The following is a 25,627-nucleotide window of genomic DNA, read 5'->3' as shown; positions in this document are numbered from 1 at the left end:
CTCTCAGGCTTTGTGTTGTTGACAACCATCTGGAAGCACGTAACAAACACTAATCGCCACACACAAATTAACGGCATCAGACACGTCCCAACCGCTGGATGCATTAATGTTGGATAAGTTATTGTATTTAGCCAGGATTTGAACTACGAGGGATGCATACGTTCTCACAATTTACATCTGCAGACGTGTTCGGCAAATAAACACATCCTGTGAGCGCGGCTCAAGGCCTTTTTCCAGCAGCCCCATACATCATCATCTTCGGTGGTCTTCCGCTGGCTCAGCAGCGTCCACCAGCAGCAACCAGCACAACGATAGCGTTGACGGGACAGCGCCGTCGCACAACGCGTTGTTATTTATCTAGATCAGGATGTAATTCGCCAATACCTTAATACTTTATGAACATGGAGACCATAACGTGCGAATTGGTGAGTATATGAACAGAAACCGTTTTTCCCCATAGCTCGGGCGGTAGACATGGCTAACCGCTGTTAGCTTGTTCGGCTAACGGACGGCATTGAGCGTGTTGCCAGTGGGTAGTTTTTTCGTTTGATATGAATTAATAGATGCTAAATGACATTATACAGGGGTTCATTGTTATGAAACATTGTAATTACCATGTCGTCCAAAATGTATTTACAGTCAGCTAACGTTAAATAATATGTCAATGCAGCTAACAGTGCAACAAACCGTTAACTTAGCTGAGCCTTACATTGTTATGGTAATGTCTGCTAAATTCAAGCTAAACCACTGGATATAATTGGATATGATAAAAAAAGAAAGCTCGAAAGGCCTTAAAAATAAACTTTGAGTGTTCGTTGGTGTCACGGTTTCTGTTTTTTTTCATTCATTATTAGTAGTGCTTTCAGACTTGCAATAAATATTTCTGATTCTGTTGTATGTTTTCAGTGACAGCTCATATAAATAAAGCTTTCTTTTTGGAAATGAGTTTGTTTGTGGGATGCACCGATATGTCAATTTTGGCTGATAACCAATATATGGCCGATATACAGTATCTAAATATTAATATAAAATTCCCTAAGACTGAAACAAAAGGCAAACAGTGGACAACTGCTTTTATTTGAAAACATTAACTGCAGAAAGCAAGGAAACCATTAGTTCTTTTTTCCCTGAAAATTATGTACCAAGTCTACTTCACACTAGTTAACGATTCTTTAACCTTCAAACTTGTCTGGTATGTTTTTTATTAATAAACAAATTATAGATGTTCTTCCAGAGCAACCCAGAAAAATGTACTTAATATCCACATGTCTAACAGGTCTCAAGACAGAAAGTAGTGCTGGGCGGTATGACAAAAAATTAATATACCGGTTTCCCGGTACATGGCGGTATTTTTGAACCACATTTTCTACTGAAATAGTGCTGTTGATTGACTTAAAATGCCCTTTAATACCGTCATGGTGACCGTGATAGTATCCCCTATAATAACTGCAAAGTTTAGACTTCTTTAACAACTGAATAGCATGCGAAGGTAACTTGCAAACATAATATTTAAGCAAATAAATAGAGAACTGGGCTCGAAATTAACTTTTTTCCTTGGAAGCACTGGTGCTCCCAACTTCAAGAGTTAGGAGCATCCACCCAAAAATTAATAGTTGAAAACAAAATAGTAACAATTTACCATTAAAACATGCATGTGATGTCTGTTGTGTTTTACATAGTCACAATGGCTTCATGATTTCCTGAAATCATATTTTTTAATCATAAAACAAAGTCTTAAATTAGATATGTGAGAGGAAAGCGATCGCATCACGCTGTTAATTCTCCTTCTCCTTTATTTCTCATCAAAGCATATAGAGAAACAGTTCAAACTAAAAACACATCATATTATATGCTTATATTGAGCAGATATGAGGTGAACACAAGCGTTTTTTGAAAATGTTTGTTCGTGAGTATATTTAATATAACGTAATGCGAACTTGCAATTGCTACACTTGTGCTGCTGTTCAGCCGCGAGGTGCGCGCTCCCATTGCGACGGGAAAGAAATATGTAACGTCACCGCTCATGCGCGAGACGCACGCAGATATCCAAACGCCTCCGTTTAGCGCATGTTTATATAGAAAAATTATGATAAAGTAGTGCCGCGGCATAGAAAGACGCATTCTGTGTGAATGGCCGGTCACAGTGCAACAGTGAAAAGGGACCCCACTGAAACAGTGTCGCGCTTTGCCGCGTTCCGCACGTTGTTTAAGCGACATACACCGGTAATGCGGTATATAAAAAAACACGGTATTCGGTATGAACCGGTATATCGCAGCACTCTGATTCAAACAATATGCTTTTGTTCCTATAATTTACACATTCATAAATACTGTATCCACACACTTTACCTACATCAACAATGTTTTGCTAATAGCAGTAGGTGAATGATCACGACAGAAATATAGTACTGTACAGTATTTTAACTGTGAGCAGCGTGCAGCTGAAGAAGTTTAAAGGGGTCATATGACATGGCTAAAACGAATATTATCGTTTGTTTAGATGTAATGCAATGTGTATACTCGATTTAAGGTTCAAAAACACTGTATTTTAAATGTGTCTATAATATATCGGCCTAAATTTTATCATCAGCAGATACCGATAACATAAAAAATGACCATTGATCGGCCGATAATTTATCGTGCATCCCTAGTTTGTTTTGCATTAAATGATGCCCATCTAAATTAAAAATAATAAATTATATAACACAAAAAGAACACAATAACACTCAAGTACTTTGAATGTTCATTCATTGATCAGTTTCCGAATGTTTCATGTGTGTTTTATGTTGAATTTTCTTTAGGTCTCCCAACTGTGAGTAAGTTAAGCTTTCAACTGCTCCAGTACATCTTTTTTCTCATTTTGCCCAGTGTGGGTGAAGGAGAGGATGAGTTCTCACATCCCAACTCTCCTGCTGCCTGTCCTGGTGCTTCTGATACCTGCAGCCCGGGCAGGGGACTGTAAGGGGCACAGGCAGATACTGAAAGGTGTCCCGGGATATGTCACAGATGGCCCAGGAAACTACTCTGTCAATGGGAACTGCGAGTGGCTTATAAAGGGTTGGTGTCAAAAACTGCAGGGTGTAGTGTGGACTTGCGAAAGAAGTTATTAGCATACAGTAGAAATGTCTGTTTTCTTCAGTGTGTGTTTGGAATTGAACTTTAGACTAATGAATTAGTTGATATTTTTAGGATCTCTTGTAGTAAATTGAGAGCTCTAGAATATTTTCTGCATTGCCTTTATAATCATAATTATTTTATAATGTCTAATTGTTAGAGTGAACGGTTTATCTATGTGACCATGTAAAAGCTTAAAGGGATGGTTCACACAAATAATAACTCATCATTTACTCACCCGTCATGTTCAAAACCTGTATGTTACTCTTTCTTCTGTGGAACCGGAAGGGAATGTTTTAAGAAATGTCTCTTGTTTTCTGTCCATACAATGGTAGTCAATGGAGGCCACTGTTCTTCACATTATCTTGTTTTGTGCTTCACAGAAGAAACAGTCATATACAGGTTTTGAACAGCATAAAGGTGATTAAATAATAAAAAGTATTGTAATTTTTTTGGTGAACTTTATTATTTCCTTTTATACGCAATATTTAACCTCCTTTGTCTCATTCAGCTCCCAGCAGAAACCATCACATTGTGCTCAACTTTACATTTATGGACACAGAGTGCACCTATGACTATCTATTTGTCTATGATGGAGATTCCTACCAGAGCCCCTTATTGGCAAGTTTAAGTGGCAAAACCTTACCACAACCAATAGAGGCCAAGTCTGGGAAGGTGAGCCCACAAATATCAAATAAAATAAATTGAGTCTATGTGTTTTACCTGTCCTTCCTCAACTGTCGCTTTTTATGTTGCTCTAATTTTCTGTAGATGTAAATTTCTGAAGGAAGGGTGATAGTAGGTAGTTTCCATTTATGTCAGTGTGTGTTGATTTTATAAGAATGTGAATCATAACAAAGTACGTCAAAGCTAGACTGCTGGGTTATTGATCACTGTCTGACTCTTTCCTCACATTCACTGCGTTTGCCCACGTTCATGATATTTTCTTTATCTTTCTTCTCTTTCTATTTGCTAGATGCTGCTCCACCTCTTCAGTGACGCAAACTACAACCTGCTGGGTTTCAATGCCACCTACACATTTTCAGTTTGTCCTGGAGACTGCGGTGGTCATGGGCGGTGTGACGTAGCTACTGCCCGCTGTCAGTGCCATCAGGGCTGGGGGGGTATGGACTGCAACACCCCTCTATGTTCCCAAGTCTGCACCCAACACGAGCATGGCCGCTGTGATAAAGTAAGTGATTTTTTCTGTAGCCAAGTAACACACAGACGTGGAAAAAATTATGAGACCACTCCAAGTTTTATTTAATCAGCATTTCTAGATATTGTGGCAATTCCAGTCCAGTGTTTGTTGAATTTCAACAAAATCAAACTGCAGGAGTTTGTTAAAGCAACAGCAATGTAAAAGACTGACAGCAGGACAGAACACATGAAAACTTTGATAAAAAGGTTATCAACTTTTCATAAATACATGTACAAATATTACTGTTGAAGTTTTCTTTGCCGTATTTGAGGTCTGAAAAATTACAGAGCATCTTTTCTGTTATCTTGACCTGTTTTTCCTGTTTTCATTTTCTGCAAATAGTAACATAAATTTTATGTGAAATATTGTTAGTAGAATGAAACAAAAATAATAGGTTTACTTAAACGCATACCTATAAATATAGTAAATTCAGAAAAACTGAAAATGGTCATTGAAACGGTCTCTTAATTTTTTCCGCGGCTGAATGTTTTGCTGTTTGAACTGGTCACCTTATATCCTCCCTGTCTCAATAACAGAGGGGAGAGCGTTGTATCTGCAGCCCAGGCTTTGTGGGGCAGAACTGTCAGTTGGGTCTTCGTGACAATAGCGGGGCGGGGCAGTGGTGGGATGTGAGCCAAGGTGACATCCAGGTTACCCCTCGCACAGCCTCTGCTGGGGTGTACCTTCCTTCCACTGGAACTATGTACATGTTCGGAGGTAAACGTTATGCAGATTTAAGACACTCCTCTTATAACTTGGGATGTGGGTTGCACACATGTCCAGGTTCTTTATTTCAGCACTTTCACTTGATTTTTTTTCAGGGTTTGATCTGAATAGAGCACTGGGGGACCTTGTTACATACAATTTTTCGACTAATTATTGGGAACAGACGTCACATTCCTATAGCCCAGTGAGCTCATTTTTCTCTTATTTCTAGTTATAATATAATTGTAGTTATATATTTTGATTTTATTGATCTCTTAAATGATATTTCTCTCGGTATCAGGCTGCTCGTCATTCCCATACAGCAGTTGAATGGCAAGGCAACATGGTCATCTATGGCGGTGAGCTTGCCGACCACTCATTGGCTAGTGATATCTGGCTCTACCGTGCACAGCAAGATGAATGGCAGCAGTTAGGCCAGTCAAACGCTCCAGGGGCTCCCAGGCTGGCAAATCACGCAGCAGCGATAGTTGATAATTATATGTATATTTTTGGGGGTGAGTAAACATCTGCTGGACATCAAAAGGGATCAGATTATCACTGTCGTAAGGACATACCCATTTTCTTCAAAAATATACTTATCCTCAAAATTTATTGATTGCTTCTCTACTCTTCCTGTTTGTCTATTATTGGTTGATTCTTTCAGGGCGGACAGAGGAGGACATGTTCTCATCATCTCTGTACCGGTTTCGATTGTGGGATGACGTCTGGGAGACTGTTCAGCCTACTGGTGGAAAACCACCTGCCACTGCAGGCCACAGCATGGTCTACCATGCCCCTTCCAAAACTCTGCTGGTGTATGGGGGACACAGACCTACTACTGCTAGGTGGAACAGTACTACATACCATTTTAATATACACTTTTTAAAACTTTTGGAGACAGACTAAAAGCTACATTTTGAGCTCATGAGGTACTGTAAAAATGTAAATGCTGTAATGTTGTAAGAGTCGTAAGACCAGTAGCGAACCCTCAGGGCCCTCTAGGCCCTCTGTGATGACGTAAAAAATCATTTAATTTTTTTAAAAATAATATTAAAAAACGTTAAAATAATATTTTCAATAAAAGTCGGTCGATTTTCCCTATTAGATATGTATGTTTGACTTCCTGGATCGATAACTCTATCCAGTAATTCAAGATTACAGAGTAGTCACAGTTCTGTGATCCCATACACTGTCTGCGCAGCCTGTGCATGCTGCAAGAAGTCGAACGCGTGCTTACGTTGGGTGACTTCAATTAGCATACTGCTGACAGTACAGTAAATCAATGCAGGGCTCAAGACTCATTTTTCCCACTGGTCGCACTGGCGCAACTCACTTTCTCAGTTGGTCGCACCAACTTACAATTTGGCTGTACCCTTTTTTATAGTAATCATAATGACTTCAGTTGATGAATCGTTCTGTTAATTTGTCACTCTGTCTTTTAAAATAGTTGGCCAACGACCACTTTATATTTGCGCTTTAACACTTGTGTTTTATTATCTATGCACTGCATGCTTGAAGGGAGGGGCGAATCGAACCTGATTGGTTAACAGGCGGGGTTTTTCCTGGGTCAAAAATGGTCTTTGGTGGTGGGTGACGACCATGATCATCCACAGTTAAAAGTACCCTACTCGTGAACTGTGAGCTCAATAAATCCAAAATAAATGCAAAGAAACATTTTGTTTGTTATTTTATACAGTTGTTATTATTTAGTTTTATAACTAAATTATTTTGTATGTACTTTACTACACATTGTCATAAATAAACTTTAAATACTAAATCTTACTAATCTTACAGTCTTGTTAAATGGTCTAAGGAGACTTGTGTTCTGATGTTTTTTGAGTGATCGATTTGATGGGTTTAGACAGTGAGTCTCATGAGTTCAGTGTTTGACATATGAGTTGTTTCAACAAAATGAATCGGTTCAAATGAGACATTAGGTTGCTAATCGGACATTAGCGGACATTGGCGCGCTGTTTTTTATTCACAGCTGTTAGGACATTGCAAAAGATAGAAGTTAACATGGAAAACACTTAACTGGATAGGATTTTTCCTTTATGTCAGCTGCATGTGCGGAACACTTGTCAGGGAAGAAAAGGCAACATGTTTTTGAGCACATTCACACCCAGCTGTAATTCAGGCAAATTCTCAGAATGCTTCACGTGTAACATGGATTCTGTCTTCAAAAGAAAACGTCATTCAAAACAGCATGTGGATGAACTTTGTTATCAAGTCTGGGAAAAAAAGAGAAAAGCTGATAAACGTTGTTCAAAACAACAGGAGTAAGACTTTGTGGTAACACTTTAAAATAATGGTCCGTTGTTAACAAGTAACTATGCAGAAAGTAATAGGTAGTACTACATTAACAATTACCTTAATACTATTAACTAAAATAGAAGCAAGATTAACTAAGCATTAAGTAATAGCTAATTTAGGACAAAGGTAGTTTCTTATTTGGTATTTGATAATTACTAAAGAAAAATGCCATCATTGAGAACTACTTGCGAAATATGACCAATTAATAAAGAAAAAACAATTTATTACTAATCTCAACATTAACGTACATAAAGTGAAAAAATAGGTTGTTTGTGGAAACAAATTTATGAATAAATACAAATACCAAAAGCCTAATACCAAAACATGAATGGATATATTCTACATATATAGCCTATCCATAGAAGTGTTAATGTAGTACTACCTATTACTTTCTGCATAGTTACTTCTTAACAACGGACCATTATGTTAAAGTGTTACCGACTTTGTTAAGTAATTTGATCATCAAATTGTAAGTTATTTATGATTTATTAGACCGCTGTGCCTCAATTCATTCTGGTTGCTGATGTGCACATTTATGTTGCTTAGCTTTATTTGAGACGAGTGATTTTGACTGTGGTCAGTCTTATATTGTACATTTTGCTGTTATTCTGCATAACAGTGACATTTTATCAGATAAATGGTAAATATAATACGGTCAGTTCCATATGTTTACTGTAACATTACCAGTTTAATATTAAGATTTATTATAATCATAGTTTATTCGCTGGTGAATCTCTGTTTACTGTCTGCTAGTGTAGTCACCGTTTTTCTTTGCTGAGAGCGCTCTCATGAGGTGTCGCTTTTTAAACTGGTATTGTGGACCTTAGTCTGTGTTGGTTTTATGATCCGACTGGGAGGCAGTGTCAGTCATGTGTGTGCAACCCGGACCATTATTCCGTTGAAGAGTACGCCGATCATAATGCGTATGATTTGTATTTGTATTGTGTGTATTTTGGTGAGAACTCTCTTGCTGTGCTGTTTGGCTTGTTGCGTTTCAAGTCTGGAGTAGCATTGTAAATGTATTATGTGGTAAGTGTGATGGTATAATGATGTTTGCGCACTTCTATAGGAAAGCACAGTAAAGTAAAATACAGTAGTACTGTGGTAAGTGTGTGTGTTGGGGTGGTTGCGCGTTCACAGAGGGCCAAGGCTCAAACGTCACGGTTCGCTACTGCGTAAAACATTTGTAAAGTAAATTTCAAAGGATTTGTTTACCTGTATTTTCTTTAAAGCGGATGTAGCACACGCAGTTTCTGCCAATCTCATATTAATCTTTAGTTTGATCACATTTTTAAAAGACAAATACAGCTCCATCTATCAGTTTCAAACGATCTTCAAATACAGCGTTATATCCACCATTTATATATTGTGCATGCTCCTTCTCCCGCTCTCCCTGGTTGACGTGTGGGCGTGCTCTTTCTTCTCGCTCTGGCGGTTTGACGCGTGGTTGTGCTTTTGTGGGAGAATTGTCCAATAAGGTACTAAGAAAAGTTGTTACGAAACAGATTTTCACGTTCGGAAAAAACTTTCGGAAACATATACGAACGCTGGGGGAGTGTATCGAGCACAGAAATACTACATCATATGCCCAACTCGTTTTTTGACAAGTTTGAGATATCAAGCATGAGAAGCCAGCACGTTTAACATGTAAAGAAGTCAGAATGCATGAAACACCTTGGCACCCCCCCTTTAACACACCATGTTCTATTGTCTCCACCAGGTTCAGTGTGCGTGTCAACTCGACTGATGCATTCCATGTGGAGAAGCGATTCTGGACTTCCTTCCGTTCCCGTTTTCCTGCCAGCGGCCCGAGGGAGAGAGCATTCCACTCCGCCACCATCATCGGCAACTACATGGTGGTTTACGGTAAATGGCGATCACCTTCGAGATAGCACTACATCATGCATCAAAGTGTGTGTGGTTTTGTGAATGGAATGTAAAACGTTTAACCTGTTATTCATGTGGGTACTAATGAATCATTCAGTGTCATATGAGGTGAGAGAGTGATGTTTATAAATCCTGTTTGTCTCTTAGGAGGGAATGTGCATATTCATTACACAGAAGAGAAGTGCTACGATGAGGAGATCTTTTTCTATCATTTGGGTTGCCATCAGTGGGTGTCTGTTGGAGAAAACCTAAGTCATCGTAAGTGTCTGGTATCCGAGAGAGAGGGAGTCTGTTGAATACCGAATGGGATTGGTCTCCTGGAGAATACATGGCGAATATAAGCTTTTGAAGTTTTAGACTCCAGAGCTTTATGTAACTGTTAACTCGCTTTAGATCGTTTCTATTAGGAAATAATAGAAAATGTATTGCTTTGTTACCAGCATGAGTCTGCAAGATTACAGATCAGCGGTAACAGAGATGAGACAGACATACATTCGTGCATTTTTTGAGCATTCTTTAAGTCAATTTCTTCTATGCTCCTGTAGGAGGTGCATCAGTAAGGGGCCGATATTCCCATGTTGCTGCTGTCATGGATGGCCGTGTGCTGCTTGTTGCTGGGGGTTACAGTGGAGTTGCCCGTAGTGACATTGTTGCATATAAAGTTCCACTGTTTGTAAGCAGCGACCCAGGAGACAGGGTATATATACTGTAGATTGTATAGTTTTTCATTTTTTCCTTTAGTATTTGTGTACACTTGTACTGGGACATGTTAGTATATCTGCATGTGTGTGGGTTTGTGTTTCTGTCTATCAGGACACAGTATGCGCTGAAGCTCCAGATGAAAGCTTGTGCCTCAAGAACCCAGAGTGCAGTTGGTGTGAGGGCCGTTGCCGGGAGTACCAGCCCACCAATCCGGTAACACTTCCTCTCCACTTTTGATCACTTTTTTGATGGACTTCAGTCCATCATCTGATCTACATCAGATTGTAAATTCATTTCTTATATCTGTTTGTGTGTGTGTTTGTACAGTGTGGCAGCACCGGATGTCTGGGTCTGGCTCGTTTCCTGTCGGACTGCCAGTCGTGTCTGGTATTCAGCGGGGTGCCAAACTCTCTGCCGCGCGTTTCTGGAGAATTCGGATGGTGTGTGCAGAATGAGTCCTGCTTGCCCGTTTCAGGTAAAAAGAGAGGGAACAGAAGCAGACTACATTAGCAACTGTTACGAAGATGTGGATGTGCTTCCACACATCTCTCAGTAAATATTTATTTCTAGACACTTTTATGAAGTCCGTGAAATATTTTTTTACTGAGTGCAGTGTGTTTGTAGATCCTTTTTGGCAGTCATTTTGTGATAATATAGGTTTTGTCAAGTGAGCTGAGTGTACACAGTACATAGTTTTTTGGCGTATCATGAGTAAATATTGTACATTTGACCCCTGGCAGAGCGCAGTGCATGCCGCGTGGACCAGATCTCTGGGGCGTACGGCTGGTGGGGGGAGCGCACGCGTTTCCTCACCTCCCTCCCCTCCTGTCGCACCGAGAACTATGTCCCGGGACTGCACCTGCTCACCTTCCAGCATCCACGCAATCAGTCACAACCTGACAAGGTATGACAGGCTCTTTCCTGACCTCTGACCTTCTGCTCTCTTCTCTGGGTGTATGATCTGAGCTTCTGTGTTTTCAACTTCCTGTGTTTTCTCACTTTTATTTAAATTATTTTCGCTTATGTTTCATTTTTTCTCACCTTTTTGAAAAAGTCGTTGCTGTAATCTCATTTCTACTCATCTGCCACCCCCACCTACCTTTCTCTCTTTGTTTTTCTCACCATCTGTTATTTGTGGATGTCTCTCTATATTACACTCACATATGTGTCTTTGTCTAGGTGTCCATCTTGCGCAGTACCTCCATCATCCTCAATCCCTCTACAGAGATGGATGTGACCCTACAGTTTCGGGGTTTTATTCATCCCTTATGGGGTGCTCCTCCTCATGCATCACCACCGCAGGAAACTGTTGCCATGTGGGCCAGAATTCAGAAGCTCCACTTTACTGCGCAAATGGCTGCTGGACCCAACTCTCTTCAACTGGTATGGAAAAGCTTATTTTTAGAAAATCAAGTCTATGCATGTAACAGCTTGATTGTGAGTGTGTTGTAAATGAATCTCTTTTATGCAGACTGATGTGCTTGGACGGTGGTCAGCTCTGGAGGAGAAGGACATTCGGATGCTATCTCGGCCAGATGGTTCTCGTCTGTTCCAGAATCTTACAAGAGGAAACTGGTACCTAATTCAAGCAGAGGGATACCTGAATAACTCAGCGTCAGGACAGACTAGTGAGATGGCACTTACCTGGAACCGAACAGCTCTACCTGGGGGAAGCGTAAGTGTAATGTATATATCCAAACAGAGCAACTTGAAGACTTTTCCAATTATTATATTTTTTAATATTTTTTCAGCCTCATAAATTGTTTCCTCCATTCCCAACATTGTTTAGGAGATCTCCTTCCTGTTCCTCGAACCATTCCGCTCCAATTCGTGTTCAGAATACCGCTCTTGCTCGGCATGTCTGTCCGATCAGTCCTGCGGCTGGTGTCCCACCATGAACTTGTGTTTTCTGCGCTCTGAGGTCAACCAGCAGCCTTGCATAGACCCACAGGGAGATGAACGCCACCTACTGCTCAATCCTCAGCATTGCACACTGTGTGAGGAGTACAGAGACTGTGCCGCCTGCACTCAGGTACTACATCCACATCAATACGTCTCAGGGACTATTTTGATTTAAGACTCTTTTGATCCATAGCAGCAGCATGCAGTCAGACATCTGTTTACCAACCTTGGTTTGGTGTAAGGCCACAGTGGGGTTTCTGTTGTGTTTGTGAATGCTTGCAGGACTCCTACTGTGAGTGGCAGATCAACTCCAGCAAGAAGGGAGATTATTTGTGCAGTCGCCGTGGGAGACTGGAGGGCTCCATCCGGGAACCGGGAGGGTGTCCTAAAGTTTGCAACCAGTGAGTCTGAAGTGATAAACTTGCCTGTGAAATATTTGTTTGGTTTATGCAATATCTGATGACGGCGAAGGACTTCCAACAGAGTATTGACTGGTTCTGTTTTCATCATCCACACTCTCTCTCTTTTTCTGTCTGAAATAGGAGGATGACATGTGGAGAATGTTTGTCTAACTCTAGTCAGTGTGCATGGTGTGAATCCGCTCAGACCTGTTTCTACTTTGCTGCGTATCTCACAAAGTTTCCTTATGGCGAGTGCAGGGATTGGTATGACAGGTAAAAAAACTACTATGAAATTGACACAAAGTGGTTACCTGTAGTGCTTTGTTACGGAAGCCCTGAGCCTCAGTGTAAAAAAAAAACTTGCCTAATTGTTTTTTTCTTCCAAATTTTTTTTCATTTCATTTTCTTTTTTTTCTATTTTTTATTTTATTTCATTTTTTATTCCCATTCTTTCCCCTTCAAAACGTTTGTTTTCGCTTTAATTTTAAAAGAAAAAAGATTTTGAAGAGAGAAAAAAATATTTGAAGAGGGAAGAAAATGTTTTTGAAGAGAGAATTTTTTTTAGGATATTTTTTTTGAAGAGAATAAAAAATTATGTCATAATGCATTATTGCATCATTATCAACTAAGATGTCATAATACTTTATTATGCAATAGTGCATTATGATCTATTGCGACGTCACAGTTTTGACCTAATAATGCATTATGATGTCATATTTTTTATTCTGTTCATAAAAAATTATCTTTAAAAAATGTGTCTTTTTTTGGGAAGACCTAGGCTACAGGAGAGAATGTAAGGGAAACCAAATTCAAGGCTTTTTTACCTTGCGGTTCAGGGCTTTCGTACTTTATAATATACCACAATAAAAAATCAAAATTGTTAAGAGGAACAATTGAATCAGTGACTACAGTATATAAAACACAACTTTATTTGCCTTGAATCACTCTTATTTAAAAACCTTCCTCTGAACTCCTCTCTCTCCAGTGTTCACTCTGTTCCTCAGTGTAAGCAGTGCTCTTCTCTAACCACCTGTTCAGAATGTCTGCAGACGTTTCAGTGCGGCTGGTGCGGAGACTACAACAACCCCACCATCGGCAGGTAGGAGAGACAAACATGCATTTGCAAATACACAAACATGCCCAGTCTCCTCAGATCCCATGAAAACTTCTTATCTCTTTGTTATTTTCTTGCCCGTCTGGTTTCTCTCAGGTGTTTGAGGGGTGACTGGGGTGGGATAGATGACCCCTCTGCAATTAACTGCAGTATGGCTGTAGCTGAAGTGAAAGCCAGCAGGTGAGAATAAAGCAATAATTTAAGGATTATTATTGTAGACTAAGAATGTGTCATAGAACACTCATTTCATCTGCCCCCTTCCTTTGGATCATCAGCCCTGAGCCTCAAACTCTGTCACCCCCGAGGCTGATGGAACTTGAGATGGAGATGGCGTTGGAACTAGAACTGCTGGAAGGGATGGAGGGAGATGGAGACGCCGTCTGGTCCTACCCATCGTGTCCTGATGTGGAGGAGTGTCGTCTGGGCTTGCATACCTGTCACCCCTCCGCAACCTGCGTCAACACCCCAACCTCTTACGAGTGTCATTGTGAGAGAGGCTTCACAGGAGATGGGGTGCACCATTGCAACCAGACGTGAGACGTTTACTTTCTGTCGCAATATTTCCAGAGGATATTTTTGTTTTGTGCTAAAATGTTTTTTTTCTTCTGTAGATGTTATAATGAGTGCCGTCAGGGCCGGTGCAGCGGAAGTCCACGGTTCGAGTGTGAGTGTTCTTTGGGTTGGACCTCAGACCCTGCCACTCTGGTTCTGAGCGGGGTGGAGTGTGACGTTGACTGCGGATGTAATTTCCACAGCACGTGTATTACAGCTCCAGGGATCTGTGACCAGTGCCAGGGTAAAAAACCCTCCTCTTGAATGTTATATTAAGCTGGATTTACTAGACTTGTGAGAGTCTGAGGAAGTGTTGTGTGTGTGCATGTACATTTGATTTATGGGTCTGCTGGGTTATAGTGTGTATTTGTCAAATCACCCCGTCCAGTTTTACAGTCAACGGTATACACTGATGAAAAACAGAAAAACAGCGCACACTCAGCCTTTAGCTTCTATATGATCATTTGATATTCTACAGTTCTTATTTTGTAAAGTCTTTTGTTTAATGTTTTCTTCTTCAGACTGGACTACAGGGCCGCACTGTGAGCACTGCAGGCCGGGTAGTTTTGGTTCTGCTTTGGCAGGCGGTGAAGGTTGCATTCCTTGTAAGTGTAATGGCCATGGTGACCCTCTCCAAGGTTACTGCCATAACCAAACAGGCCAGTGTTACTGCACCCATCACACTCAAGGCCCACACTGTGAAACCTGCCTGCCTGGCTACTATGGAGACCCCAGGTACGTCAAACTCAGAATGAGCTCTGTTTAGCTCAAAGAAGGTTTCAATGTTGATAAACAGACCTAAGCCTTCTGATTACATTGATGAGTGTTGTTTTTCTCAACGGGCATAGGAACAACGGCACATGTTTCAGACAGTGTCAGGGTCGATCCGTTCTGCTCTCCTCTTCTTCTTCTGCACCCTTGTCTCTCTCCTCCTCTCTGGGCTGGCATGGAGCAATCGGTGGTCATGGTGGGCTCTCTCATTGCCTATGGGTGCTCTCTGTGACTCAGGATTTGGCGCCATGCATGCCAGGGCAGTATTGCCCACCTGTGGCCCTAACCTGGCACCCGGATTCACACACACAGTGCACAGTGAGTAGATGTTTGAAAAAAATATTTGTATTACTCCAATAAAAGAGAAAAATACCAGGTAAAATGTGTGACCTGAAAATATTTCGTCTGTGTCTGACAGAACTCTTACGTTTATGTGTTTGATGGCCTGCCACGGTTCCTCAGCAACGGTGTTGTGCACTCCGACCACAACCTTATCGGAGCGTTCTGCGGCACAACAAGAATGCAGCCACTTACGGTTGAGGCTACATCAGGTGCTTGACCAAAACAATTATATTTTGTACAAGTTGTGGGACAGAATCATTACGTTTTCTGTCACCTAGATGGGACAAATTTATACAATATTTTGATGATATATTCATTTATTACTTCTCCTCCAGGGGTTATATCGGTGTACTTTGAAGCAAATGTTACCTCGGGACGTGCTCAGGGTTTTAATGCCTCATTCTGGGTGAAGCGATGTGGAAACGGAAGTTCTGGAGAGGGTGTAGTCGCCTCATTCGAGTGCCAGGCAGGAGCTCAGTGTGTAGACGGGCTCTGTCAATGCCCTCATGGTTTTGGGGGTCCTCAATGTGACCGACCTGTCTGTCCAGGAAATTGTGGAGCAGAGGAAGGACGAGGCACCTGCAACATGGTGTGTGAAAATCGTATTGATGCTGGTTGTATTGTTCTGGTTCATGAAAAGGATGCTCAGACTTGTCCCAGATTTAACCTCAACTTGTGCATCTGCATGCAGACTCTTGGCCTGTGCGTGTGTACAGCAGGCTGGGCTGGATCTGACTGTTCTTCAATCTCAGACTCGGATAGCCTGATCTGGGAAACATTGCTCGACACTCAGCTCTCTGCTGTAAGTTTTTAATTCAAGACTGTCTCTTTGTTCTTACTGTTATTTCTTGCTCGAGTTTGATCTGTTTTCTTCCCTCCTACAGAATAAGGCACACAGGTTTCTTCAGAGGATGGGTCACTCCCTGGTATCTGCACCACAGGGCACTCTTTGGATGTATGGAGGCCTGTCACTCTCAGAGGGCATCCTGGGAAACGTACACAGGTATAGTTCTGTGTATTTTAATCGACTTGAATCAGAATGTGACATTAATTAGATTAGTTCAAAGTACTTCTTTATTTCTATGTTGATTGTATTATAGGTTGAAACATGTTTTGTTTAAAGAAGTAGTTCACTTCATAAGCCCCCATTGACTTTCCATAGTAATTTTTACTCCTATTATGGAAAGTCGATGGAGGCTTATTTTGAGGTGAACTACTCCTTTTATAATTGTCGTTTTCTCTTATGACCGGTCCAGATATTCTGTGGCTGAGCGACGCTGGACTCAGATGTTGACCAGTTCATTGGAAGAAAGTTCAATGCCTCTGCCCCGGTACCATCATGCCTCTGCTCTGGTGTTCAGTCATGACCCGTTTTCTGGCTCCCAAGCAGCCTCTCAAAATGTGATGTTCGTAGTGGGTGGGGTCACAAAGAAAGGTGTTGCAAATGACACATGGTGTCTGAACCTCAGCAGTCTGATGTGGAAGCAGTATAAGGTATTTCTATGCTAAATACACTACCTTACAGTGCTTCTTTCTTCTTGAGCTGTATTGTCTATGTTAAAAGTGGTAAACATCTCTGACCTGTGTTCTTAGGGCTCAGTGCTGCCCCCTGTGGCCGGTCACACTTTAACAGTGCGAAGAGGCTCAACTGTTCTGCTGATCGGCGGTTACTCTCCAGAGAATGGATTTAACCATCATTTGCTGGAGTTCAGCCCTCAGTCTGGCAACTGGACTGTAGCCCCACACACTGGCACGCCCCCTACTGGTAGAGATAGACCACTACATTTTAAGATGTCACTGAAGATGTTTGCTGTACTATATTTCAACGTTTTGTTGCTGTATTCTTCATGTTTTTAGGTCTCTATGGCCACTCAGCAGTGTATCATGAGCAAACTGATGCTGTGTATGTGTTTGGTGGTTACCGTTTCCACGTTGAAGCTGTAGAACCATCTGGAGAACTCTACAGTCTTTATTACCCTAACCTTACTTGGTCCTTACTGGTGCCCTCTCAGGGAAACAAGGTAATTGCAAAAGAATGATGGTCAGACCGCTTCTACAGAATATTGTTTTTGCATTGAGGTGCATTAAAACATCTCAAAAATCAGCTTAAGAACATGTAGAACAGTAACCAATGCTGTTGTCGTCCTTCTGCTCTCTATCCAGCCTCTCTCTCGGTTCTTCCATGCGGCAGCCTTAGTAAAGGACACCATGGTGATTGTTGGAGGCAGGACCGGAGAGGAAGATTACAGCAACACAGTCTCTCTCTACCAGATCAACTGTAACACATGGATACAACCAGGTAACAGTTACACATATCTAAATACATATGTTAACAATGTTTTTTTTTCTTATGACCACTTCTTACCTCCATTTCTGTAGAATCCTCAGTGGGTGAACCTGTCAACCGCTCCGTTTCCTTGGCAATGACTGGGTGGGGTGGTCGCCTGTTCATGTCGGGGGGTTTTAACGGAGTGATGCTGGGACGGCTGTTGACTCTTTCCCTGCCCTCCGACCCGTGCGTCCTGCTACCTACACCTGAGGCCTGTAATAGTAGCACAGGCAGCTGCGTGTGGTGCAGGGGCACCTGTGCTTCATCAGACACTGCAGAGAGGTATTGCAGAAAACAGATGATTAAAGCAGATGTCGAGCTTCATACACAGTAGACAAATGTGCACTCAAGACGTCCCATCTCATGTTTGTATCATTTTGTCCTAGGTTGGGTTGTACTATTGGTCAGTCCACCTGCTCTCCTACTCCTCGTTCCCCAGACCAGTGTCGCAGACTCAAGACGTGCAGCGAGTGTCTGGCCCGCCACCCGAAAACATTTTCTAGCCCTGTGCAGGTAAGACCATCATTCCATAATTCAAAGTACTCCTTTATTGTAGAATGAAGTTTATTCTCTAAAATGTTTCTCATGATCCTAAAAATCTTTTGATCTGAAACTTTTTGTACACTTATTTGTGACCCTGGACAACAACAGCATGCTTATGGGTCAATTTTTCGAAGTTGAGATGTTTACATCAGCTGAAAGCTGAATAATTGAGCTTGTATGTATGATGTGTGGGTTGTTAGGATAGGACAATATCTGGCGGAGATACAACGGTTTAAAACTCTGGAATCTGAGGCTGCAAAAAATATTGAGAAAATTGCCTTGAAGTTGTTAATCAGAGGCACTGTAGCAGGCCATCCACTCACAAAAATACAGTTTTTATATATTTAGGGTAGGAAATTTACAAAATATATTCATGAAACATGATCTTTACTTAATATCCGAATGATTTTTGGCATAAAAGAAAAATTGATAATTTTACTAAAAATCTTCCCGTGCTACTTAAGACTGGTTTTGTGATCCAGGGTCACATATTATTGTGCCAACGTTTTTATTACAAAAAAAAAACATTTAGGGGTCTGCACTTGAGGCTGTAGTATATGTATAGTCAAGTTCAAGACTTAATTGAGTTATTTGTACAATTAAGTTAAAGTTAAAGCGATTCTCACAATATCTCTCAAACAGCATGTTGAAAGTCTCTCTGTTTTTTCCCAGCCTTCTCTGCAATGTAAGTGGTGCACAAACTGTCCCGAGGGAGCTTGTATCAGCAGCTCAGTGAGCTGCACATCAGAACATGACTGCAGGATAAACCAGAGAGAGATCTTTCTGTCCAGTAACTGTACTGAGACCAGCTGCGAGGCTTCTGACTGCCCCAAATGCACAGCCTCAGGGAAGTGCATGTGGACCCGCCAGTTCAAACGTACAGGTAAGAACAAGCACACGCTGAGCCTGTGGACTGTTAATTGTGACTTAACCAAACTGATATTGCACAAGAAACCGAGACGTGAAACATCTCATCTTCAGAGTTCTGGTTTATTTTTCCATTGTCCAGGTGAGACCAGACGCATCCTGAGCGTGAACCCGACGTACGACTGGACGTGTTTTAGCTACGCTTTGCTTAACGTTTCTCCCATGCAAGTGGAGTCCTCTCCACCTATGCCTTGCCCTGAACCGTGTCATGAAATCAGAAGCTGCAGTCAGTGTCTGAGCTCTCGTGGCTCTGATGGTGGTTGGCAGCGCTGTGTATGGAGCATGGCACTGCAGCAGGTAAAGTCAAACTTTGGTTAATATAAACAAGGTTATTTTGTAGCTCCCGCCATACAAGAAAATTTACTTTGTTGTTTTTTCTGATTCTCTTTCAGTGCATGAGTCCATCCTTTGTTCCATTGTGCTGTGAGGCGGGTCAGTGCGGCCGTTTGCTCTCAGATGAAGATTCGTGTTCTCCCCAGTGCTCCCAGCTCACTCAGTGCGCCCATTGCATTTCCAGACCACAGTGCGGCTGGTGCGCTGCCCGTGGCCTTAATGGAGGAGGGGTCTGTCTCCAGGGAGGACTGAATGGTATGTTTTACCCCTGTTGTCTTTCCTGAAGTAAGTGAGATGCAAGAGCGCTGCATGGAATTACAGCTTAAACATAAAGTGTTGTGTGGCTTTTGGCATGTTGGTTGTTTGACAACAACAATGTTTCTAAAAAAGGCAAAAAACTAAAATAAGTCTTCTATGTATAATTGCTTTTGCAGGTGTGAGTGAAGCTCTGTGCCCACAGTGGAACTGTAGCTGGTCGTTCCTGCACTGCCCAGAGGAGGATGAGTGTACGAATGAGCACCACCGCTGTAATGACAGTCAGGACTGTCACGATCTGCCCGATGGCTACCACTGCACCTGTAAACAGGGCTATGTACTCAGCAGGTATATTTCATAATCTCAACTTTATTCTTCCTATAGTTAACATATTTGTTGAGTTACAGCATGTTCTGTCTTTCACAGTGTATCGGGTCAGTGTGAGCCCGTGTGTGCACAGGGATGTGTTAACGGCAGCTGCATGTCTCCAGGAGAGTGTAAGTGTCACTTTGGGTTTGTTGGGGAGAACTGCTCCTCTCAGTGCCGCTGTAACAAACACAGCAACTGTAAAAGCATCTCTCAGCTGGACACCTGTGTGGAGTGCACGAATAACACAAAGGTAAAAACATAATAAAAGTCCCAACTGGACAGCAGCTGAAAATTGAAGTTTGAAAAAAATGTGAAAATTGAAGCTCTCTCTTATATTCTTAGGGTCAGCACTGTGAAAAGTGTAAGCCCTTGTTTGTAGGCTCAGCGGTGGGAGGCGGGATTTGTCGGCCCTGCCGTGAGTTCTGCAGAGGGAACAGCGACATCTGTCTGTCCAAAGAGGAGCATCGGATGGCAATGGAAAATCCAAAAGACTGTCCACTGGACCGTTACAGTGTAAGCAATCTTTAGGAAATCCAAATCTCTTACTGCATTCGGAATATGAATGCCTACTGCAAGGCTTAACTCCTGTGAATATTTCTGCCTCTCAGATTGAACAGTGGGCTACAGAGGGCCCCACTGAGGACAACGCTGTGTGTGTTACCTGTCAGAACAACAGTGTGGGAGATAAGTGTGAGAGCTGCCTGAGTGGATACTTCCTGCTGCAAGGGAAGTGTGAAAAGTGAGTGCACCAGGGCTTTTGAAATAAAAAAAAATTACATAAAGAGGTTTAGCATTTGTCTCATGAGTCATTTTTCCATTTCTTGTCTGTAGATGTCAGTGTAATGGCCATGCAGACACCTGTAATGAACATGATGGCACAGGCTGTCCCTGCCAGAACAACACAGAAACGTCGTCCTGTCTGACCAACCCACAGAGTGACCGCAAGGACTGTTACAGGCAACAGGTAACGGCCAATTCTTTACAATCTCAGGTGTTTTATTATTACAATAATAAGATCATAAGATCATGTATCAGTTGAATGAGGACATATTTTTATGGAAAACATTGCACCATTTGTCAACTATTATTAAAGGAGCAGTTCACCCAAAAATGTAAAATCTGTCTTTATTAACTCACCTTCAAGTTGTTTCAAATCTGTATAAATTTCTTTGTTCTGATGAACAAAGAAAGATATTTGGAAGAATGCTTGTAACCAAACAGTTTTTGGCCACCAGAGACTATCATAGTGGGAAAAATTGCTTTATAAATTTCTTTGTTCTGTTGAACACAAAAGAAGATATGTAGGGAAGCAAACAGTTCTGGGGCACTTTTGATGAGTATTGTCATTTTTCGTACTATGGTAGTCAATGGTGGCCAAGAACTGTTTGGTTACGAGCATTCTTCCAAATATCTTTCTCTGTGTTCATCAGAACAAAACTCCAGGGTGAGTAAATGATAACAGAAATGTCATTGGACCATATACTAAGCTCATGTACTCGTACTCGTAAAAATGCACCGATACCAAAGACCAATACCTCATGTGACAGAACTGACTGCAATTTGTTGTGAAATTGAAGTTGAAATGAAGTTTATTCAAATTATTTAATTTTTCATAATGTGTTTAAGGTGGAGTTGTTTGTAATTATGAAGCTATTCTATTTTATTAGTCTCACTGTGTTGTGAAAAGGTACAGGCATCAGTATCGGCAAGTACCAGAAAAAAATATTGGTACTCGTACTCGGTCTTTAAAAAATGGTATCGGTGCATCCCTAATATCAACCCAATCCAATATGAACCCAATAGATTTTTGTGACCAAATTCAATGAGTCTTTAAGAGCTTCATACTTATTTTATTTTATGAGCCATGTATTTCTCATATTATTCATCTTATCCCCTATTTATTCTCCTTCCTGCTGCTTTCTTACAGTGTGCAAAATGTAAAGATTCATTCAACGGCAATCCAGTGAATGGCCGCCAATGTTACCGGCAGTTCAACGTGGACAGCGAATGCTGCTTTGACCCCACATCACAGGTCAACTGCTTCCACGAGCCCAACATCCGCAATCTGCTCAGGGGTCGCACTGTATTCTTTTCAGCCCAGCCCAAGTTTACCAACGTGGATATTCGTGTCACCATTGACGTCACTTTTGGGGAAGTTGAGGTTTATGTGTCTAACTCTCATGACACTTTTATTGTGGAGGTAGACCGCCACACCGGTGTCCATACCATCAAGATCGAGGACGAGGCCAACTCTGCAACGGCTGCACGGGGAGAAAAGGATTTACCTCTTGCCCCACCGTCACCCATGAAGATGTTCCCAAACTCTTCTGCGCCCTTAGTTGGCACTCCGCAGTCGGGAAAGTCACAAGGTACCGAACGTGAGGTGCGGGAAGAACGAACCGAAGGTCTCATAACGTACATCACGGTGTGCAAGCCGCAGACGGTGTTGATTGTACGTGGCGTACTGGACCGCGTAGTCATTACATTCCCACATGAAGTGCACTCGCTCAAGTCCAGCCGTTTCTACATTTCGCTGCGTGGCGTGGGCACAGACACTCATAACGGCGAGTCTCAAGGCCTCCTCTTCCTACGACAGGACCAGGCCCACATCGACCTCTTCGTCTTCTTCTCAGTCTTCTTTTCCTGTTTCTTCCTCTTTCTGTCCGTCTGCGTGCTGCTCTGGAAGGTCAAACAGTTCCTAGACTTCCGCCGTGAGCAGCGGCGCCACATTCAAGAGATGACCAAGATGGCCTCTCGTCCGTTCGCCAAACTCACCATCTACTTAGAACCCGAAGAGCCGCAGCTGGTTTACTTGCCTTCGGCCGGAGGGGGTAGTGCAGTGTCCCTGGCCCACGTCAGGACGGGCAAACTCGGGGGTATGGTGATGGGCCAAAGAGGACGACCCGGCGCTCTGCCTTTCAAGCACGACCCTGGCACAGGCACCGCCACTCACCACCATCACCATCTTGCTCTAAGCGGAGTCAACAATGGGCAGCACCTTCCGCTACACTACTTGAATGCTCACCATTACGCTCCCAGTTCCACCACCAACCCGACCTCGCATCACCACCACCATCATCCGTCCTCACACGGCAGCTACCAGCATTTCTGCCGCTCCGACCCCTTCCTTTCACAACTCATGGGCTTTTCGTACTCGTCCTTCAAAGTTGGCCCAATCACACTGGAGCCCACTGATGATGGAATGGCTGGGGTGGCCACCGTGCTCATCCAGCTGCCAGGCGGCATACTTGCGCCCAACCGAGCCTGCTTGGGTTCGGCGCTCGTCACTCTACGACAGAACTTGCAGGAGTATTGCGGACATGGTGGAGTGGGCACGCATCCCGGCGCTGGGGGTGGGCGGAAAGGCTTGCTGGGTCACCAGCATTTAACCACCATGGCCATGTGAAGAATGAAGGGAGATGGCAGAGATGGGATGGAATATCAACGTGGCACAAAAACTGCAAGCAAGAAAGCTTGAATTATGGGGAGATGTTTGGTTTGAGGAAAATATTTTCTAAATGGAAAGCGCAGAAATAATATGTTAATTTTATTAGTGGGGGCTACAAGAGAAGTATTTATTTCAGGGGAAGGATGAGGTGACTAAAGGGAAATGTGATCACATTTGTACATAAACTGTAATTATTAGGTGTTGTTTACTTGTTTTTGTTTATCACTATTCATATAAAGCTTCATATTAACTCAAGGCAGCAACCTTTATGCAATGCACTACTCGCATCTCCAGCTTTATTGCTGAATCCTACTGGCGTCCTACATACACTACTGAAATGAACAGTTGAAGACGATGACTGTGGTATGACATATCAACCAGTGAAAATGTTGTCTTTGCAGCTGAACCAAAATGTGCTTTTATCTTCATGCGACAATCCGAGCTGCCATCTTAACCAAGAGACAATGCAACATGTCCTCTTGAATGTGCAAAACATGATTGAAGGGCAAGTAGTTGTAAAAAGCATCATTATATTGCTTTCATCAGCTGGTGTTTTGTCATGGCCTTGATGATTGATTGGTGATGCTTCTTGTAATATAGCAAAATGGAATTTAGTCAATAGGTCAATTTCATGGTGAGCCATTGGCTTATTTTTATACATATTCAGACTAAAGATTCATGTTAGACTTTGTCAATTGGCGGTTTATTGTTACAGGTCCTTTATGTTGGCATTAATGCCTTTATTCACTTTGCCTTGACCAGATATTCGTATAATTGTGCGACTTAATCTTCACGCATTTGGAGATTCTGTTTTATTTAGAAAAATGAGGATTCAATTGTTTTGAGTTTAGGTCATTTAGGTCATGTAATAAGCTGATTACCGAACCCATATGGAACTTTCAAGCTTTTTTTAGCATTATGTGTTCAATGAAGGATATTACTCATTTTTTCGTTCCAACCCTGCACTACATTAGTTCTGCCAGCTGTTGAATACTTTTTTTATTTCTATTTTGTAGGACAATGGACTAAACCTACAGAATGTATCTTAAACTGTGTGCCAGTTGTTTGGCTGTCTCTTGTGGAACAATATTTAACTCCTGATGATCAATGAAATGGATTGCTTGATTTAGGTTGCTGCAGCGTTCTCATTCCTGTTTTCATGATGGGTCATGGTTAGCCAAATATTTGCGATCTATTGAACAAAAAGTGCAATGAAAGTTTTATGCTCCAACAGTGTGCATTATGCTCCTGGTGAGATGATATAAAAGTAATGAAATTAAAAGGAGAAACACTGAAAACACTATAACAAGCCTTATATCTGTATTGTGTTTTGGAGTTTGTTACAGTATTAGCATTTCTATGGAGTTTCCGTTAATTTGTCTTTTTTGTTTGTTTTGAGGATGGTCTGTTGTAAAGTTATTTGACTGGTATTTGTTTAGTCAAAGTTTCTTTATTTGAGAATTAAAGCCCTGGTTTATCATAAGCTATTATCAAAAGTGTTCATTTGAAATTTCAGTTATTTAATGTAAATAATATTTGTGAAGATTAACAGGAAAAGCCATATATTTGTTCTGGGGTACAATCCAGAGATTAGGGTAAAGATGAAAATTGGTCAACATTTTGCGTAAAACCAGAACAAATGCTTGTGAAGTAAATTAAGCATTAGACCAAAATGGATTTGGGTGTTAATGAATGGTAAAGAAATAATTGCTTTCGTTCTATTCAGACAGTTGCAGATGCTTTTACATTTTTAAGTACTGAGAATGAGATTGATGATGATGATTCATTGGATAACAGCAACGCGTCTTTAATAAAATGTGACCCTGGACAACAAAACCAGTCTTATGAGTCAATTTTGCGAAATTGAGATTTTTACATAATCTGAAATCTGAATAATTAAGATTTCTACTGATGTATGGGTTGTCAGGATCGGACAATATCTGGCCGAGATACATCGGTTTAAAACAAATCTGAGGATGCAAAAAAATCTAAATATTAAGAAAATTGCCTTTGAAGTTGTTAATCAAAGGCACTGTAACAGGCCATCCACTCATAAAAATAAAGTTTGTATATATTTAGGGTAGAAATAAAATTTACAAAATATCTTCATGGAACATGATCTTTACTTAATATCCTAATGATTTTGGGCATAAAAGAAAAATCGATAATTTTGACCCATGCAATGTATTTCTGTCTTTTTCTAAAAATGTTCCCGTGCTACTTAAGACTGGTTTTGTGATCCATGGTCACAAATATCATCCATTACTGCTTACCAGGTGACCTTGTGTTGTATTGGTTTATTTTTGTACTTGATAACTTTTTCTGGGACTGTGCTGTAAATATGGTTGTGAGCTTGATTTACAGTTATGATTTGCAATTGACAGACATTAAAATATGAAATATTATAAAATTGAGTTGC

General features: G+C 41.5%; 1 protein-coding gene across 2 annotated transcripts; it reads left to right on the top strand.

Moving 5' to 3' along the window:
- megf8 (multiple EGF-like-domains 8) lies at positions 1–25,627 on the top strand. 2 transcript variants are annotated; one of them, XM_057339776.1, is made up of 44 exons: positions 1–425; positions 2,869–3,057; positions 3,626–3,789; positions 4,091–4,306; positions 4,852–5,032; positions 5,137–5,225; positions 5,322–5,535; positions 5,685–5,865; positions 9,054–9,199; positions 9,368–9,478; positions 9,766–9,917; positions 10,034–10,135; positions 10,250–10,397; positions 10,663–10,826; positions 11,102–11,305; positions 11,394–11,597; positions 11,712–11,954; positions 12,107–12,225; positions 12,367–12,498; positions 13,211–13,324; positions 13,436–13,519; positions 13,615–13,872; positions 13,951–14,135; positions 14,413–14,626; positions 14,740–14,980; positions 15,081–15,213; positions 15,340–15,593; positions 15,696–15,806; positions 15,889–16,007; positions 16,261–16,498; positions 16,598–16,769; positions 16,862–17,025; positions 17,168–17,303; positions 17,384–17,615; positions 17,720–17,846; positions 18,549–18,759; positions 18,886–19,100; positions 19,196–19,391; positions 19,571–19,739; positions 19,818–20,010; positions 20,103–20,273; positions 20,369–20,499; positions 20,592–20,724; positions 21,688–25,627. In XM_057339776.1, exons 2-44 carry the CDS (start codon positions 2,886–2,888, stop codon positions 23,164–23,166), a joined length of 8,622 nt encoding a protein of 2,873 aa, XP_057195759.1. In that variant the 5' UTR covers positions 1–425; positions 2,869–2,885; the 3' UTR covers positions 23,167–25,627. The 2 variants fall into 2 exon arrangements, with proteins under 2 accessions (XP_057195759.1, XP_057195758.1); XM_057339775.1 differs by having other exon boundaries at positions 2,802–3,057.

The sequence above is a fragment of the Triplophysa rosa genome, linkage group LG8 (genome assembly GCF_024868665.1).
Source record: "Triplophysa rosa linkage group LG8, Trosa_1v2, whole genome shotgun sequence".
Classification (NCBI taxonomy): Eukaryota; Metazoa; Chordata; class Actinopteri; order Cypriniformes; family Nemacheilidae; genus Triplophysa; species Triplophysa rosa.
The sequence above is the reverse complement of the archived record's forward strand: the minus strand, read 5'-3'. Positions and strand labels throughout refer to the sequence as shown.